Genomic DNA, 18,558 nt, shown 5'->3' with positions numbered 1-18,558 from the left:
GCCTGCCTCTGCCTCCCAAGTGCTGGGATTAAAGGCGTGCGCCACAACTGCCCGGCACCCTTAACCTTTCTTGTTCATCTCCATATTTGACATCAATACAGAAATCACAATATAAGCATCTTACAACCTTAAAAAGTAACAGCCTTAAAAATTCAAACAATTTAAAAGTTGTCTTTCTAAAAAAAATAGCCAGTCTTAGTTGGGTGGTGATGGTGCACACCTTTAATCCCAGCACTCCAGAGGCAGAGGCAGGCAGATCTCTGAGATCAAGGCCAGCCTGGTCTACAGAGGGAGTTCCAGGACAGCCAGGGCTACACAGAGAAGCCCTGCCTCAGAGGGGTGGGTGGGGGGAACGGTGTCTCTCAACTGTAGATTTCTGTAAAATCAAAAGTGAAATAAAGTACGTTTTTACTTCAATAGGTGTCTTAGGGTTTCCATTGCTGTGAAGAGACACCACAGCCACAGTAACTCTTATAAAGGAAAACATTTAATTGGGGCTGACTTACAATTTCAGAAGTTCAGTCCATTACCATCATAGCTGGAGACACAGCAGTGTGCAGGCAGACAGTGCTGGTGAAGGAGCTGAGAGTTCTACATCTTGAGCTGCAGACAAGGAGAGTCTGTGTGACTCGGGATAGCTTGAGACCTCAAAGCCCATCCCCACGGAGACACACCTCCTCCAACCATAGTGCCACACCTCCCAATAGTGCCCCTCCCTATGGGCCAACCATTCAAACATGTGAGTCCTTGGGGCCCATTCCTATTCAAACTACCACACCAGGGAAGAACCAGGCCAGTCACGATCTGAGCAATGCAAAACCACACTCTGGAAGTGTAAATAACCCAGCACCCAATGTGTGGGTCCACCCAGAGTCTTCTGGGATCCTCCAAAGGGCCTGGGCCACTTCTCCAGCTTTGTCTGCTGCAGCGCACGCGGCTTGTCTTCTGGGCTGCAGCTGGCTCCACCCCACACTGCTTCTGTTCTTGGTAATCATCCCATGGTGCTGGGGTCATCTATTTGGCAACTGGACAGTGCTTTCTCCAACGGCCTCTCACAGGCTCTCTTCATGGCGCCAAGCCACTTCTCTGCACGACCCCTTCAGCCCTGGGCCTTTAGCTACCACTGATGGTGATGGTGACGGTGACGGTGACGGTGACGGTGACGGTGACGGTGACGGTGAGGCTGCACCTTCTCCAACAGCCTTTCAGAGTGCCAGCCTTCAGCTCTCCATGATCTGCCTTTATGCCTTCAAAAACTGGTACCACCTGGGTGACTCTTAGACTACTAAGTTTAGCTGCCAGCATGAGGTACAACTTTGGTTGTCTCTGGAACACAGCCTCTATGTGGTCCCAGGAAACACTTCCCAGAAGATTTCACCTGAATGATACTGGTCTTTTGGCGGCGGTGTGTGTGTGTGTGTGTGTGTGTGTGTGTGTGTGTGTGTGTGTGTGTGCAAGGAACGAGACAGGGTTTCTCAGTGTAGCCCTGCCTGTCCTGGAACTAGTTCTATAGACCAGAATAGCCTCAAACTCACAGAGATCTATCTACCTGCCTCTGCCTCTCAAGTTCTAGGATTAAAGGTGTGCACCATCATCGCTTGGCCTAGAATCTTTTTTCCCCAATGTCTTTTTTTTTCATAATTTATATATTTATTCACTTTACATCCCAATATCAGCCCCCATATTCTCCCAGCCCCCCCTTACACAGCTCTTCTCACCATTCCTTCTTCCCCTTCTCCTCTGAGAAGCAGGGAGGCCACTCTGGGTATTACCCCATCCTGGCACATCAAGTCACTGCAGGACTAGGCACATCTTTTCCCTTTGAGAACAGGGTAACCCCCCGCTGGGTACCATCCCCACCCCCAGTCCTCACTGCAGGACTGTGTGCATCTTTCCCCACTGAGGTTAAACAAGGCTGCCCAGCTAGGGGAACAGAATCCACTGGCACACACAGATTGAGGGACAATCCCTGATGCAGTTATTGGAGGACCTTCATGAAGATCAAGCTATTGCTCGCTCTTTAGTTGGTAGTTCAGTCTCTGGGAACCCCCAAGGGTCCAGGTCAATTGAGTCCTTCTGTAGAGTCCCTGTCTTATTCAGGTCCCTCATCCTTCCCCTAACTCTTCCACAAGACTCCCCAAGCTCCATCTAATGTCTGGCTGTGGTCTCTGCGTCTGTTTCCATAGGCTGCTTGCTGGGTAGAGCCTCTCAGAGGACAGTTATGCTAGGCTCCTGTCTGCAAGCATGGCAGAGTATCATTCATAGTGTCACAGATTGGTTCTTGCCCATGGGATGGGTATCAAGTTGGGCCAGTCATTGGTTGGCCATCCCCTCTGTCTCTGCTCCATCTTTGTCCCTGTGCATCTAGTAGACAGGACACAGTTTAGGTGGAAGGTTTTGTGGATGGATTGGTGTCCTTATCCCTCCACTGGGAGTCCTGTCTGGCTACAGGAGGTGGCCACTTCAGGCTTCACATTCCCCTGCTAGGACTTCCAGGTAGAGTTATCCCCATAAACTCCCTGGAGCCTCCTCCCAGTCCCAAGCCTCTGCTGGTCCAGAATCTTAATCCAAAATAACAAACAGCCCAACTGAATCTTTAAACTTCCCTTTGAAACTTCTCTAGTCGGGCCTCCATCTTCTGCACCACCCTCAACATTCTCATCTGTTGCAGGATATGGGGTCATACTGTGACCCCCAAGATTGTATTGTTTACTGGGGAAAAAAAAACTTTCTAGTCATGGTGTGGCTCAGCCTCGGCACAAACCTTTATCTCTCTGGATGGAATACGGATCCCTTTAGCACACACCTTTAATCCCAAACAACAAAGGTAAATTTAGTTTGTAGAAGAATGCACCCATGTTTGAAAGTAATGTCTAGGGCTGGAGAGATGGCTCAGTGGTTAAGAGCATTGACTGCTCTTCCAGAGGTCCTGAGTTCAATTCCCAGTAACCACATGGTGGCTCACAACCATCTGTAATGGGCATCTGATGCCCTCTTCTGAAGTGTCTGAAGACAGTGACAGTGTACCCACATACATGAAATCAATAAATAAATCCTTAAAAAAAAACCTGCAGTGGTGGCGCACGCCTTTAATTCCAGCACTTGAGAGGCAGAGGCAGGCAGATTTCTGAGTTCAAGACAAGCCTGGTCTCTGGTCTACAAAGTGAGTTCCAGGGCTACACAGAGAAATCCTGTCTAGAAAAACAAGAGAGAGAGAGAGAGAGAGAGAGAGAGAATTAGAGAAAGATTTTACAGACTAGGATCTGCCCAACTCTCATAAGAAGGGGCAGTGCAGAGAGGAGGGGCAGTTTTACGGGGACAGTTATAGACAGGTTACAGAGAACAAGCTAGACGCGGGAAGACAGAACAAGCCAGAGAATGAGAATGAGTCAGAAGATTAGAACATATTGCCAAAGCAGAACAATTCAGGAGAAGCTGAGAAAAGCCAGTCTGAATCAGTCAGCTTAGAGAGGAGCTTGAGCCAGAACAGCTGAATTGAATCAGCCAGCCAGAGTTCAGAAAGAGTTAGAAAAGGTGAGCTTATTCAACAGTAAGTTTCAGAGGCTGGACATGTTCTAGGCCTTGATAAGATTGAATGGAGGCTAAAAGCTTCCAGGACTAGGCCTAGGTTAGCAGACAGGGCCAGTAAGCTTCAGAGAGGGCAAGTACACCACAGGGATGAAAGTTACTTTCACCCTCCTACATAACAGCTCACTGAACACCCAATGGCTTTTCTTCCACAAGTCCATAGTACCAACTTGTCTCAGAGTCACTATAGCTGCGAAGGAACATCTGTTGTGTCCGGAAGCTTTCATGAACCCCAAGAGACCACTAAGGAGCTGACTCCGTTGTAATCACATTAGGGTCTCTTTATTACAAACTCAAGTTTGGGCCTACTTAACCACAGGATGGTTTGGTGAAGCTGCCCCGAACCCTCACTGGGACAGGGGTTTATAGGGAAATTGGAGCAAGTGACGGGATGTCCAGCTTGGCAAACATCTAACAGAATAACTATGGTAAGCTGGCAGGGTGTGCTCTGAAGCAAGACCACGAGCAACCACAAACGGTCTGAAAGGACATCTGAAACAACCAGCCCTACCTCTGATTCACTGTTGCTGGGAAATAACTCCAGGGAATGGGCCAAGGACAAGCCAGGAGGTTCTTCCTGGTGCTTGGGTGCCAGCTTGGGTTCAGCTTCAGGTCAAGGTCTCAGGATTTTTTTGGTTTGTTTGTTTGTTTTAAGATAGAAGCCGGTCCCAAGATGGAACTCACTTGGGGAGGAAAAGGTTTATTTGGCTTATGTTTCCAAACCACTATTGATCATCAAAGGAAGTCAGGACAGGAATTCAAGCCCGGCAGGTTCAAAGCACCTGATGTTCTGGAAGGTTCAGAGCTGAGGGAAAGTGTAGGATGGCCTGTGGGAGACAAAAGGCCAGGTTTGCACACCCAGGTCCCTGAGGGGCTGGTGGGGCACGGTCCCTCCTTTGCCATTCACTCATTAATTAATTTGCCATTCATCATTAATTAAAGAGAAGAGAGCAAGGAGGAGGAGGAAGATCTAGGAGGGAGGGACACAGGAAGCCACCCTCTCTACAAAAGATATTTATTAACACGGTAGCATGCATGGTAAAGGTCTTACATAGAAACAAAACGCGGGGCCTTTTTTATTCTATTGAGGAGTGTGAGTCAGGGAGAGGTGCAGGGCATTGCAGCCTCCCCAGTCCCCTCCCAACTCCCCACCTCCTAAGTAGCTCTTCCTATAGGATGGGAACTTTGTGCAAACTCTGCCCCACGGGAAAAGAAGAGGATATTAAATGGCAGCAGACAGGATGGTGGTGCTACTGGGCGTTGGGGGCCTGGCAGGGCTCCAGAAGGAGGGCGGGGCGGGAAGGTGTTGACTTTGCTGGCTCCCTAAACCCTGTGAGGTAACCGTGGACCGATGTACTCATTGTTCATACAGGTCTTCATCTGGTCCAAGATCACACATCTTGCCGGATTTTTCAGGATGATCAGGGGAGGCAAGCAGGTTGCTGATGTTGTAGGTGCCCATCTCACACTTAGCCAGCTCCTGAATCGGCCGCTCCATCTCAAACAAGGACAAGAATTCAGTGCTGCACACACAAATGAAGCTCTTCGGTTCAGAGTCCTTAAAATGTCCACTAACGAATCAGCAGACAGGCAATGTCTTCTCTAGCTTGCAAGTCTGCTGGCCAGCATCCGTGTACCCCAAGCTGAGCATCAGCATCCATGTACCTCAAGCTGAGCATCAGCATCCGTGTACCTCAAGCTGAGCATCAGCATCCGTGTACCTCAAGCTGAGCATGTTGCACATCTCTGAGATGAAGGGGCTGATCTGTTTTGGTCTTTTGGATTTTTCCTTCTGGCTTTTTGAGACAGGGTTTCTCTGTGTAGCCCTGGCTGTCGTGGAACTCACAGATCCACCTACCTCTCTGCCTTCCAAGTGCTGGGACTAAAGGCATGCACCACTACCCAGCTCACCTTGGAGAACTTCTCATACGTCTATGAGATGTTCTGAGCTGGGTCTGTGGAAATGATCCACATAGCCTCACGCCCCTTAGACAGCAGGACCACAATGCAGCTGGCGGTGCTCTTACCCATGCCACCATCGCCCCCATGAAGATCCACTTAAGGCTATCCTGCTCGTTGGTAGTGCTAAGTGTGGGTTCAAGTGGCTCCGCATCAGGCATATCCTCGAACTCCTCTGCCTCAACCTCCCCAACCCAGCCCCCCACTGCCTTGGAACCACAGAGCCTTCTTTTTATGTAATTATAAACAGTTTTTCTCTTCCTTCTTTCCTTTCTTTCTTTCCAGGGCAGGCTGATCTTACACTCAGAGATCCACCTGCCTCTGCCTCCCACGTACTGGGATTAAAGTCATGTGCCACCACGCCCCTTGACACTTTGGGGTAGTAGTGTGGGGGTGGGGGTGCTTGGGTTACTGTGCACCAGTGGAGGGCAGGAGACACAGTCAGGAGTCAGTCCTCTTTACTACATTGTGGATTCCAAGGACGCAGCTCAGGTCATCAGATGTGACAGCAAGCACTCTCAACCACTGAGCCATCTCAGAGGGACTGGAGAGATGGCTCAGTGATTAAGAGCACTGGCTGTTCTTCCAGAGGACCCAAGTTCAATTTCAAATGCCCCCTGGCTCACAACAATCTGTACCTCCAGCTCTAGGGGATCTGATGCCCTCTTCTGAACCCTGCATGCCCCGGGCATAAGAGCACATGGCACACAGACATACATGCAGGCAGAACACTGTTACACACAAAATAAAGCCAGGTGTGGTGGTGCACACCTTTAACCCCAGCACTCTGGAGGCAGAGAGAGGCAGATCTCTGTGAGTTCGAGGGCAGCCTAGTTTGTATAGTGAACTCTAGGTCAGCCAGGGCTACATGGAGTAAGGAAATTGGGGCTTGGTTAGTGTGTGACAGTTAAAGCTGCGCATGGGGGCCAGTGTAGTAATAGTGCTTTCTACCAAACCTGACAACCCAAGTTCAATCCCCAGGACCTGTATGGTTGCAGGGGAGACCAACTCCCGGGACTTGCCCTCTGACCTCCTCATGCTGCCATGGCACACATAATAAATAAACAAACAAATAAATAAATAAATAAATAAATAAATAAATAGAATAATGTAATAAAAAATATTTGTTAGATGATGGGGGCTTAGTGTTTCAGAATGAGTTCCCAGAACCCATGTTGGAGCTAAAGTTCTGTAACTTTAGCTCCAAGAGATCCAACTCTTCTGGACTCTTCTAGCATCTTCACACACACACACACACACACACACACACACACACATACACATACACACACACACACGTACACACACACACACACACACACACACACACACAATTGAACTCACCATGGAGACTCAGATCTTCAAGACTATCTCCCCTGTTGAAGTCTCTAAAAAAATTCTTTATGGGGCTGGAGAGATGGCTCAGCGGTTAAAAGCACTGATTGCTCTTCCAGTGGTCCTGAGTTCAATTCCCAGCAAGCACATGGTGGCTCACAACCATGGGGAATCTGATGCCCTCTTCTGGTGTGAGAGCAACAGTGTCATCACATACATGAAATAAATAAATCTTTTAAAATAATACTTTACATATTTATTTATCTTATGTTTGTGAATGCTCTATCTGCATGTACACCTGTGTGCCAGAAGACGGCATAAGATCCCAGCATAGATGGTGTGAGCCACCATGTGGTTGCTGGGAATTGAACTCAGGACCTCTAGCCAGTGTTCTTAACCACTGAACCATCTCTCCAGCCTGTCTCTCCTGTTGGAATTAAAGTGTTTTTTGTTTGTTTGTTTTTAGCAGCATATGATGGTGTGTGCCTATAATCTCAGTATTTGGGAGAGGGGATCAGGAGGACCAGAGCTCAAGGCCAGCTTGGGTTAAGTGAGACCCTGCCTCAAAAAAAAAAAAAAAAAAAGAAAAAAGAAAAAAGAAAAGAAAAGAAAAGAAAAGAAAAAAAGAAAAGAAATAAAAGCTAAATTGAGATATGACAGTAAGCTGAGCAGTAGTGGCACACACCTTTAATCCCAGCACTTGGGAGGCAGAGGCAGGCAGATTTCTGAGTTCGAGGCCAGCCTGGTCTACAGAGTGAGTTCCAGGACAGCCAGGACTACACAGAGAAACCCTTTCTTGAAAAAAAAACAAACAAAAAACAAAAAACAAAAAAAAACCGAACAAACAAAAAATATGTGACAGTAAGACTTGGCAGTAGTGGGAATGCTCCTACACTCGGGCAGGAAGCCTGTACCAGGCCATGGCGCCCCTCTCTGATGCGGGCCCACTTACCCGGGAGGCCCGTTGTTTCCAGGTGCTCTACCACCTTGCCAAACCCCCAGACTTTCAGTTCTTTCTTTGTTTTTTTGTTTGTTTGGGCATTTTGTTGTTGTTCTTTGGTTTTGTTTTGTTGGTTTTGTCTTTCGAAACAGACTTTCTCTGTGTAGCCCTGGTCATCCTAGAACTCACTCTATAGAGTGACCTCAGACTCAGCGGCTTCTTTTTACATTTTGTGAGTGCATGGCGGGGGGTGTCCTCACGTGTGTCGTGGCACGCGTTTAGAGGGCAGGGGACAACTCTCAGGGAACTGGTTCTTTTCTTTCACTGTGTGTGTTCACGGAATCAAGCAGGTCATCTGGCCTGGTGGCAAGCCCTTTACCCATGAGCCATCTTGCCAATCCCCTTTTAAAATCTGAATACTTGCGTGTGCTCACATGCATGCCATGGTTGCAGCCCATGTGGAGGTCAGAAGGCAATCTCTTCTGGCCTTGTTTGAGACGGTCTCTTGCCGTGTAACCAGGCTGGCCCTCCAGCTTCCCAGGGCTCTCTTGCTGTGGGACGGACTGCTACCTTAGACTCTGTGTGGTTTCTGGGGATTTGTACCCAGGTTGGCCCCACACTCTTCCACCAAAAGCTTCTTCTACCGCAAGCTTTATGCTCTGGGCTGGCCATTCTCCCTGCCCAGCCACTCTTTATTTTTTGAGACAGGATCTCACTCTGGATCCCAGACTGGACTCATTTTATAGTCCAGGCTTGACTCCAACTTGTGCAATCCTCCTGCCTCAGCATCCCAAGTGCTGGGCTTAACAAGTGAGTGCCACCACATCCCGCTGTCTCCGTTCTCACTTAAAAAGTTGGGTACTCACAAGTTGGGGTTCTAGTTCCAATGGATGGCACAGAGACAAAACCTTGGGGCCCTGGGCTATATTGTTCCCTTAACAACCAAGACCTGGGTGAACGAAGGAGTCAGGTGCCCAGGCCACGACCTGACCTTAAGGGAGGGAGTCTGGCATCCTGGAATTCTCACTTGGGAAGGGAGATTGTGAAAGACCCGAATTTACATCTCTAGAGGGGACACTGATGTCCGAGTGTCCTCTCCTACTGAACTATGGTTCTGATTGCCCCAAGAGTTCCAAGGGGTTGCTGGGGGGCTTGGGGAGAGTTCTATAACTGAAGATGGCGATCGTGGTGGGATTCCAGGGTGGAGAGACTGACAGAGCTTCCTGATGTGGTCAAAGGGTGAGGATACTCAGACACACCAGGCCAACACCGGAATGGGAACTATACAGCAGGCAGGGGCCGCTGTGGGCGGGGCGAAGACAGGCACCGCCCCTCGCCGCCGCTGTCCGTGGTCTCGAAGTCTGCGAGGCCGCCGTGGACGCCGAGAGCCGGGCTCCTCAGCCCGCGCGCCCCGGGGTCTATGGAGCGGCCCCTCCACGCCACCCAGCGGACCCCACGCCGCGCCCCAAGCACGCCCAGCGGCCAGGTAACCATGTCGGGAGCCCTGCGGGTGCGGGACGCCTGAAGGTTTGGCGGGAGGGAATGGGGACTTCTGTGTCCTGCTGGGATGCGGGGTTGAGTCTCTTGGTGACCTGGAGGGCACGGCATCGGAACACCTATACCTCCGGGTTCCAGAAAGTGGTGCATGGTTGTTGGGGTCCTGGCCACAGAGGCTCAGGGGACTGACTAGACGTCAGCGCGTTTTGGGGAGGCTTGGAGGCCACTTGGATGCTAGGGACATGATCCGGCCTGGACGCCTAATCGTGAAGAGGAAAGAACCAGATGGACATTTCCCTGGTTCTAAAGGATCTGGATGCCAGTACCTGGGCCCCGAGTGTCGCGTCCATCCTGGAGTCACGTTGACCAGCGGTGTCATGGACCAGGGTCTTACGCCCTGGTCTTTAGGGGGGAAGTTGTACATTGGGGATATTTAGCAACCGGGTCAGGTGGCGCCACCCCGAGGGGCTTGAGTGCTTCCTGGGCAGGACTTGGGGTGGGGTCCCTCTGTCCTCCCTGCCTTCTTAGTCCAGGCTAGGAAGTGGGTGTAGCTGCAGACTGAGGAGTGGGACTCTGGGGGATAGCTTTGGGGGACAGCTCCTTCGGGTGTTGGGAGCTATAGGGGGGATGGAGCCCAGAGCGTCTGGGCCCCGGCAAGGCGCCCGCCCCAGCGCAGCTTGGGCATGCTTGGCACGCAGCGCGCGGGCCGGTCCGATCCGTATGCGCGCCGCGTGCGCCCATTGGTATGCGGGAGCCGGCCCGGCGCGGGCGTGAGGCGGGCGCGCTGGCGGGCCGCGCGGGGGAGGCGGCGGCGGGGCACGTCCTCACCCGGAGCGCCAGGGTGGGAACCGCGGCTTCCCAGGAAGGGGAAACTGAGGAATGCATCCAAAGCAGCTCCTGGCTTGACCCTTGGGCACACGCACGAACCTCAGTTTCCCTGGACATTCTGCCCCCCCCCCAGGGAACTGAGCCCCATCTGCGACTCCTTCGCGCCTGAATTCCCGAGTCCCCGTCGAGATGGCGACCCCCTATCCCAGAAGCGGGGGCCGAGGTGAAGTCAAGTGCGGGGGCGGCCGTGGAGCTGGCGTCCCCTGGGATTTCCTGCCTGGGCTGATGGTCAAGGCCCCGCCCGGACCCTGGTGAGCAAATCTGCCCCTGAACGGCCTCTCCCCCGAAGGCGTGCGGGGGTGGGGGGCTTCACAGCCTTTCAGATGGCATTCACCCTCGGGCCCGTGCCCTGACCCGTGTCTAGACTTCGTCATCCGCACTTATTGCTGAGTTCTGTTTTCAGTCCCCCAGCTGCGAATTCACACCCGACATTCTCTGGTTAAAGAGAAGGTTCTGTCCCCAGCCCCGTGGCCTGACATCCCAACCGAAGCAGGAGGCTCGCCAGTTCAAGGCTAGCCTAGGCAAAATAGAATGTAATCGCAAAAGGCAAAAATATGAGCCGGGCGTGGTTATGCATGCCTTTTATCTTGTTCCTCCGGAGGCAGAGGCAAGCTAATCTCTCCATAAGTTTAAGGCCAGCCTGGTGTACATAGTAAGACCCCTTTCTCCAAAAAAACAAAAACAAAAAAACAAAAAACAAGCCTGAGGAATGTAGTTCAGTGGTAGGTCGTAGGTTCAAACCCTAGTACCCCAAAGACTATAGCAATAATTAAATTATTATTATTAAATAAAGGTTCTGTCCCTGTCCTCAAAAGCCAGCAGGGATGTAGAATTCGCACTCAGGCCTATCCCACTTCCTGAAGTGCTGGGACCGCGTTTCCAGGACTCTTACTGACACCTCCTCCATGCCGCCCGCCCAGCCTGCAGGCACAGCGCAAAGAGAAGTCCCGCAACGCTGCGCGCTGGCGGCGCGGGAAGGAAAATCTGGAGTTCTTCGAGCTGGCCAAGCTGCTCCCTCTGCCCGGTGCCATCTCCAGCCAGCTGGACAAGGCATCCATCGTGCGTCTTAGCGTCACCTACCTCCGCCTGCGTCGTTTTGCCGCGCTGGGGGCGCCGCCCTGGGGGTTGCGGGCCGTCGGGCCTCCGGCTGGCCTCGGTGAGTGCGCATGCTCACGCTACCAAGTTCTCCCCTACCGCCCCACTCCCAGCCTCGGGGACAGGATTGAGAAAGCCAGACCCGTCCTGACTCGGCTCTTGGAGAGTCCACCAGACAGACCTTTGGTGGTTTTCTAACTGGTCTCTAGGGGACAAGTTGAGGATTTTTTATGAACTTTTGACTTGAGTCAGAACCTGGCAGCAATCTAGATCACTAGAAAAGGTGGTTATTGTTACTGTCGTCGTTTGATGAGACAGGGCCTTACTATGTAACCTCGGCTAGCCTGGGACTTGATATGTGGACTCGGCTGGTCTCCAGCTCACCTGCCTCTGGCTCCTGTGGGTGCTGGGTTTAAAGGTGAGCACCATCACCACGTCCTGGCGCTTGTCTTTTAGACCGTGCCTCCTGTAGCCTGGCCTGGCCTGGCCTGGAATTTGATGTGTAGTAGAGGCCAACCCTGAATTTGGGATCCTCCTGCCTCCATCTCCTCACTGCTGGGAGTATGGGTGTCTGCCTCCACACACAGCAGAAGCTATTAATGCTATGAGGTGAGATGAACCAGGGTTGCTACAGAAGTTTCCACCTGTACTGTGACTCTTCCTACCCCCGCCAGGGCCTCCACTCAACCAATAAGGGTGGGCTCCTGTGGTGCTCCAGGGAACACAGAAAACTGGGGACTAAATTCCCCATTTGAGGTGAGGAGGTCACAATATTTGCCGGGGGGGGGGATGATAGATCATCAGGAAGGTTCCCCTTGGTGACATGAGTTGTGTGTCCATCCTGACACCCACCCCCTAGCCCTGCAGTCCCCCAGTGAGGTGCCTCCCCTTTTCCTGTGCTGCATTGGCAGTGGGCAGTGGTAGCTAGAGCGCGCCTGTAATCCCTGCACTCCAGAAGCAGAGGCAGGTGATTTCAGTGAGTTCCCGGACAGCCAGGGCTACAAAGAGAAACCGTGGGGGGGGGGAGGGAGAGAGAGGGGGGGAGGGAGAAATAGGAGTGACTATCCGTGTCATCCCCATCAGGCAGGGCCCCTGGAACTCCCTGCAAAGAACCAAGCAAGGCAGCCTTCGGTATGCAGCCTGTGTCACCTTACTGTTTATGGAGAGTCAATTCCACGTGTGATACCATTGTGAGTGTCCAGGACCTAGCAGGAAACGCACTAGACCAGCGTCCCTGCCCTGGCTGGGTCTGGTGTTGGTGGCTTATTCACCCAGTGCTCCTGAGGCAGAAGCAGGAGAATCACCATGAGTATGAAGTCAGCCTCTGCTACAAAATGAGATCTGTCTCAAAACAAAAATGGCCAGGCACAGTGGCATTTTCATCCCAGCACCTGAGAGACAAAGACAGGCAGATATCTGTGGGGTTAGGTCCAGCCACCTCTATGCAGCAAGTTCGAGACTAGCCAGGGTTACAGAAAGAGACCCAGTCTCAGAAAAACAAACAAATAAACAAATTATGGCAAGCAGGCACGGAAGCACGCGCCTGTTACTGTAACAAGCAGGGGGCAAGCTCATTCTCAGCTACACAGTGAGTTCTAGGGCAGCCTGGGCCTCAAGAGATCCTGTCTCAAAAAAAGATTAATAGAGAATTAAAAATGAAGCAAAAAGTCCCTTGTAGATAGATGCAGGTGTGACACAGTAGAGGGAAACTTATAATCTATAATTTGCAACAATGTAGAATATGTAAGATGTCAACATATAGATGAATATCTCGTTTTTCTTCCCACCTATGATTACTGGTGCATAGAATATTAGATTCTCACCATAGGGCATCAAAAGTGTTACTTATGGTCACAGGTGAAGAAACTCCCCCCCCCACACACACACACACACTCCGGAAGAATGGGGTACTTAGGGTGGGGTTGGAGAGGGTTCCTATTCCCTTCCTGCCCTGGTACCCAGAGAGGAGGTGGGGGGAGAGAAAATAGCATTGATTAAGCCCCGCAATAAATCACCATTTAAATTTAAATAATCCGGCTTCCTAGGCGGTAATTAGGCGAATTGACTGGCGCTGAGAGAATGCCGCATTAGCGAGGCTGATTACTGTCATTACCGCGAACAACATGTGTGCCGGCAGGGGATAAACATCTTGTCTATTGTCCTGGAGCCCCAGGGAGGGAAAAGGGGGAGCTGAGAGAGCCCTACCGGTGTCCAGCCCCCCAACACTTGGAGGGGCACCCGGAAGCTTCAAGAGATAGAGGCTCACGCTGGTCACAGCTCCCCGGGCCGGGCAGTCTCTTGGCTGCTTTCACAATGCCCACCTGTGCATCAGAACCAACTGCTCAGGAACGTGTGTGTGTGTGTGTGTGTGTGTGTGTGTGTGTGTGTGTGTCTCAACATCCGGTCGACAAACAACCAAATTCAAAAACTTAGGCCCCTGCTAATCTACACCAAAGTAGCTCTCTGAAGATCGGAAGGAAGACCCTGAGAAAATGAGACCCAAAGAGGGAAGATGGTAGCTACTTGGTTTATTTTCTAAGAGGCTTTTTATTTTATGTATTTGGGTATTTTGCCTGAATGCACATGTACACGGGTGCCCACGGAGGCCAGAAGAGGGCACTAGACCCCCTGAAATTGGAGTTACACACACTTGTGAGCCGCCATGTAGATTCTGGGCATCAAACCCTGGTCCTCTGGAAGAGCAGCCAGTGTTCTTAAATGCTGAACCAGCTCTTCAACTCCCCTAAAGGTTTTTAAGCTTTTTGGGGGAAGGGGGAGGGCAGGTTTTGAAAGTCAGAAGACAATCTGCAGGAGTTGATCTTCTCGTATTCATATTTTTTCTATATATGAGTGCACTGTCACTCTCTTCAGACACACCAGAAGAGGGCATCTGATCCCATTACAGATGGTTGTGAGCCACCATGTGGTTGCTGGGAATTGAACTCAGGACCTCTGGAAGAGCAGTTGGTGCTCGTAGAGGCTGAGCCATCTCTCCAGCCCACAGTTGATCTTCTCTTTGAGCACAGGGATCAAACTCTGGCAGACAGGCTTGGGAACGTGCTCCTTGACCTACTGACCCGGTTCTGTGACCCTGAGTCCCAACTTGTTTGCTTTTTTCCTTTCTTATCTTAGACAAGGTCTTTCTGTGTGGTCCTAGACGGCCTAGAACTCTCTGCCTCCGTCTGCCATCTGGGATGAAAGTTAAACTGCCATGTCTGTCTGCTTTAAGTCAATTTTTAACTACCACACTTGACATCCCTTCTAGGTCTCAGATGCTAAGTTTTTTTGGTTTTAGATAATTCCCTATTTGTCTCTTTCTCTAACCTTACGTTTAAGCTGTTGTTGTTGTTTGTATAAGAGTGTTTTGTCTGCATACATGTCCGTGCACCGCTTTTGTGCCTGGTGTCCGAGGAGGCTGGTGGATGCTTGGGGACTGCCGTCACGGGTGTTTGTGAGCCACCATGTGGGTGCCTGAAATTGAACCTGGGTTCTCTGAAAGAACAAGCCAGTGCTCTTAACTTCTGAGCCACCTCTCCAGCCTCATCCCCACCAAAAGGGGAGTGAGGACCCCAAGGAAGCAGACTTGGTTAATTTGTGATTACTGGACAGTGATAACTCTTCCGGAGTGTGTTGATCCCAGTGGGTGTGGGACCCATGCTGACGGACAGAGCCAGAGTCTTAATATTTGACTTACACTGAGTGATAAGGAATGGTGAGAGAGAGGGGGCGTGAAAACTGAGGGCTTGATTGATACAAGACGTAACTAGGCGAGGGCTCCCTCAGATACCCATTGTAGCAAGGATGGTCTGTTTAGGATTGACCGCGAAGGCCTGTTTCCCTGACTCCATAGCATCACAGCCTCCCACCTTGGATACCCACCCCGCCTTTAAGCCTCAATCTGTAAAACGGGACATCTATCTGGGAGCTTCAGAATACACTGGGGAGATGGGGTTTGTTTTATTTATTTATTTATTTATTTATTTATTCATTTTGAGACAGGGTTTCTCAGTGTAACCAGCCTGTAACCAGCCCTGGCTGTCCTGGCTCTGTACACCACACTGAGCTTGAACTCACAGAGATCCTCCTGCCTCTGTCTCCCAAATGCTGGGATTAAAGAAATGGGCCACCACTGGCTTCTTTTTACTGTTTTTTAAAGTTTTCAAAAACTGTACGTGTATGTGTTTGTGCCTACATGTGCTTACGTGCACCATGTGTGTGCCCCTACTGGAGGAGGCCAGAGGGTGTTGAATCCCCTGCAGCTGAAGTTACAGGTGGTTTAAGCCACCCAAGCTGGGTACTGGGGGCCAAGCTATTCCTCTGCAAAAGTGGTGTGTACTCCTGACTGCTGAAGCTCCTATCCAGTCCTTTATTTTATTTTATTTTATTTTATTTTATTTTTTTCGAGACAGGGTTTCTCTGTATAGCCCTGGCTGTCCTGGAACTCACTTTGTAGACCAGGCTGCCCTCGAACTCAGAAATCTGCCTGCCTCTGCCTCCTGAGTGCTGGGATTAAAGGCGTGCGCCACCATGCCCGACCCTTTTATTATTCTTTATAAGTGCATACATGTGCATGTGCACATGCATGCATGTGAGTGTGTGTGTGTGTGTGTGTGTGTGTGTTACCAGGTGTCAACCCTTACCTTTCTCCTTTTCTTGAGATAAGTCTGTTTATTGTTCAGTGCAGCACGGGGCAGGCTAGCACGGGGCAGGCTAGCACGGGGCAGGCTAGCACGGGGCAGGCTAGCACAGGGCAGGCAAGCTGGCCCACAGGCTCCTAGGGAGTCTTTCATCTACTTCTCTCATCTCCCAGTAAGAATGATGAAACACAGTGTTCACTAACATGTCCAGCTTCACATGGGTTGTGGGGATTTGAATGAGGTCTCCACACTTGCGTAGCAAATGCTTTGCCAGCTGGATTATCTCCCCAGCCCTCTTCCCCAGTTGTTTGTGTACTGAGCTAAAACAATGTTGGGGGAATGCAGGAAATGCTCAATAAACTGTCCTTGAGTGAGGTGACATCTTAGTCCCCAGGTAGGACACTACCTCAGGAGGAAGTGACCTTTGAACTGAGACTTAAAGGAGTGAAAAGGCCAACTGTGAGAAGGGCCAGGCAGAGGTCTGGCACAAAGGGCAGCCTAGAAGGAGACAGTGAGGGTTACTGGGGGCTGGAGGGAGGGGTTGGATAAACTGAGAAAAGAGATGGGAAAGCAGGGAGAGGGGAGGGGGAGACCCCAGAAACTCTCAGGAGTGGTCTAGGCTGATACATTAGCATTCTTCTTGATGATATTAGTCACCCATTGTATATCTATTTGTGGCCCTGGAGGCCTTTGATGGACAAAACCCATCTGCTCTTAGCACAAGGCTGGGGTTGGGATTTAGTTGATAGAGCATTTGCATAGCGTGTAGGAAGCCCTGGGTTTCATCCCCAGCACTAGACAAACCAGGCACGGTGCAGACCTTCCCCGCAGAGAAGGGAAGGGGGACCTGGAGCACATCTTTGGATGCATAGTGAGCTCCAGCCAGGCAGTGGGGGCACACGCCTTTAATCCCAGCATTTGGGCCAAGGCAGAGGCAGGTGGATCTCTGTGAGTTCCAGGCCAGCCTGATCTACAGAGTGAGTTCCAGGACAGCCAGGGCTACACAGAAAAACCTGTCTTGAAAGAGAAATATAATTCCTACAACAGGTTGAGGTCCCTTGGGCATCCATCGAGCCGGATGATAACAGATGATTGAGTGACAGGACATCTCCTCTTCCACTCCGGAGAGTCGTGAAAACCTAGCCCTTCATCCTCAAGGACTCAAGATGGGAGACTCATAAGATAGGAAGGGAGGGACCCCTGAAACTTGGTAGGGATCTTACCTGCCCTCCCTTTTCTGAGCATACCCTCTCTCTGCCCATATCTCCCTTCTTCCTGTCTCCTCACCCACCTCGGGCTTCCACCACCACCCAGACGTTGCCTGACAAGTGTTTATTAGTTGAATAAGTGATTAAGTGAATAAGTAATTTCAGGGTCTTTGGACTTCCGTGTAGGGCAGCTGTGAAGGTGGAACACACCTGTTGAATTGGGACATGGAGGGGCTGTGGGTGGGAAGAATGGGGAGGTGGAAAGTGGGGGTACTAAGACATCAGTCAGCAATCCTAAGCACACCTTGGGATCCTTGTGGCAGGGGATGGGTCATGTGCATGGGGGTGGGGGGCAGCAGGTTCCCAAGCTCTCCCCCTGTGCACCCCCATCCCAGCATGCCCATTAATGCTGTTAATTGCAACAGCTCAGTCTGACCCGGGCTGATCCCCGGAGAGGGAAAATGAAGGAATTAGCAAAAATGACAGGGGAAAATTGCCACAATTAGCAGGCAGCATTGTTCCTGCCTGTCACGGGGCTGCTTGGAGCTGGGTTTCGGGGGGGTGTCCCCCTCACCCCCCACACTTATTGTTCCTGGAGGTTCAGATGGGGAGGAAGCAGGAGAAACAGCAGTCAGATGGGGGGAGGTTCTGGGGAGGCCTGGGGTAGACTCTGGCGACCTGGCTGATTTGGGGGAGTCCTGAGGAACAGGGGTGGCAGGGTCCTGCACAGGAGCAGCACCATTCACACCTCACTCCCTGCCTTCCTCCCTCATGCTCCCTAGACACTTGGCAGTCTAAGAACTCAGACCCCTGCAGCAAATCCATTTAAAGAGGAAACTGAGGCACAAGAAGAAGAGGTGGCTCCAGGCCCTTAGCCTAACAGAGGGAAGGTCACTGACAGAGTGCTTGGGTCTCTGTTGGGGAGCGGGGTCTGGGGGGGGCGTTGGGGAGGGGCTGGGGGAGAGTAATCATCTTCTATAGCATCCAGGAGTCCTGACTGGGGGTGGGGGACGACTGTGACATTCATCCTATGTCTTAGTGACCGTCTGTCCCAGAATTTAAGTCTCTCTGAAATTCTAACTTTCTCCTCCTTGTATGTCTTCATCTCCCTCAACACATCTGCAAAAGTTACACTATTGTATACATGCCTCTGCCATGGTATACTATATAAAAATATCAGCAGGAGGTGTAACTCAGTGGTAGAGCCCCTGCCTAGAATCCTCCAGTGAGGGGCTGGGGGCGTGGCTCGGTGATAGAGCCCCTGCCTAGAATCCCCCAGTGAGGGGCTGGGGCGTGGCTCAGTGGTAGAGCCCCTGCCTAGAATCCCCCAGTGAGGGGCTGGGGGCGTGGCTCAGTGGTAGAGCCCCTGCCTAGAATCCCCCAGTGAGGGGCTGGGGGCGTGGCTCAGTGG

At 51.3% G+C, this 18,558-nt stretch overlaps 1 protein-coding gene across 1 annotated transcript in view; it reads left to right on the top strand.

Moving 5' to 3' along the window:
• Positions 1-9,172: 9,172 nt before the first annotated feature.
• Npas1 (neuronal PAS domain protein 1) overlaps positions 9,173-18,558 on the top strand; it is a 21,571-nt gene continuing 12,185 nt past the window's right edge. Inside the window, exons 1-3 of the mRNA XM_021219528.2 lie at positions 9,173-9,308; positions 10,281-10,458; positions 11,128-11,363. Of these exons, the coding sequence (XP_021075187.1) occupies positions 10,337-10,458; positions 11,128-11,363 (358 nt within the window). The 5' untranslated portion in view covers positions 9,173-9,308; positions 10,281-10,336. The remainder of the gene's footprint in view (positions 9,309-10,280; positions 10,459-11,127; positions 11,364-18,558) is intronic.

Source organism: Mus pahari, chromosome 19 (assembly GCF_900095145.1).
Source record: "Mus pahari chromosome 19, PAHARI_EIJ_v1.1, whole genome shotgun sequence".
NCBI classification, from domain to species: domain Eukaryota; kingdom Metazoa; phylum Chordata; class Mammalia; order Rodentia; family Muridae; genus Mus; species Mus pahari.
This window is presented reverse-complemented; position numbering and strand designations above follow the sequence as displayed.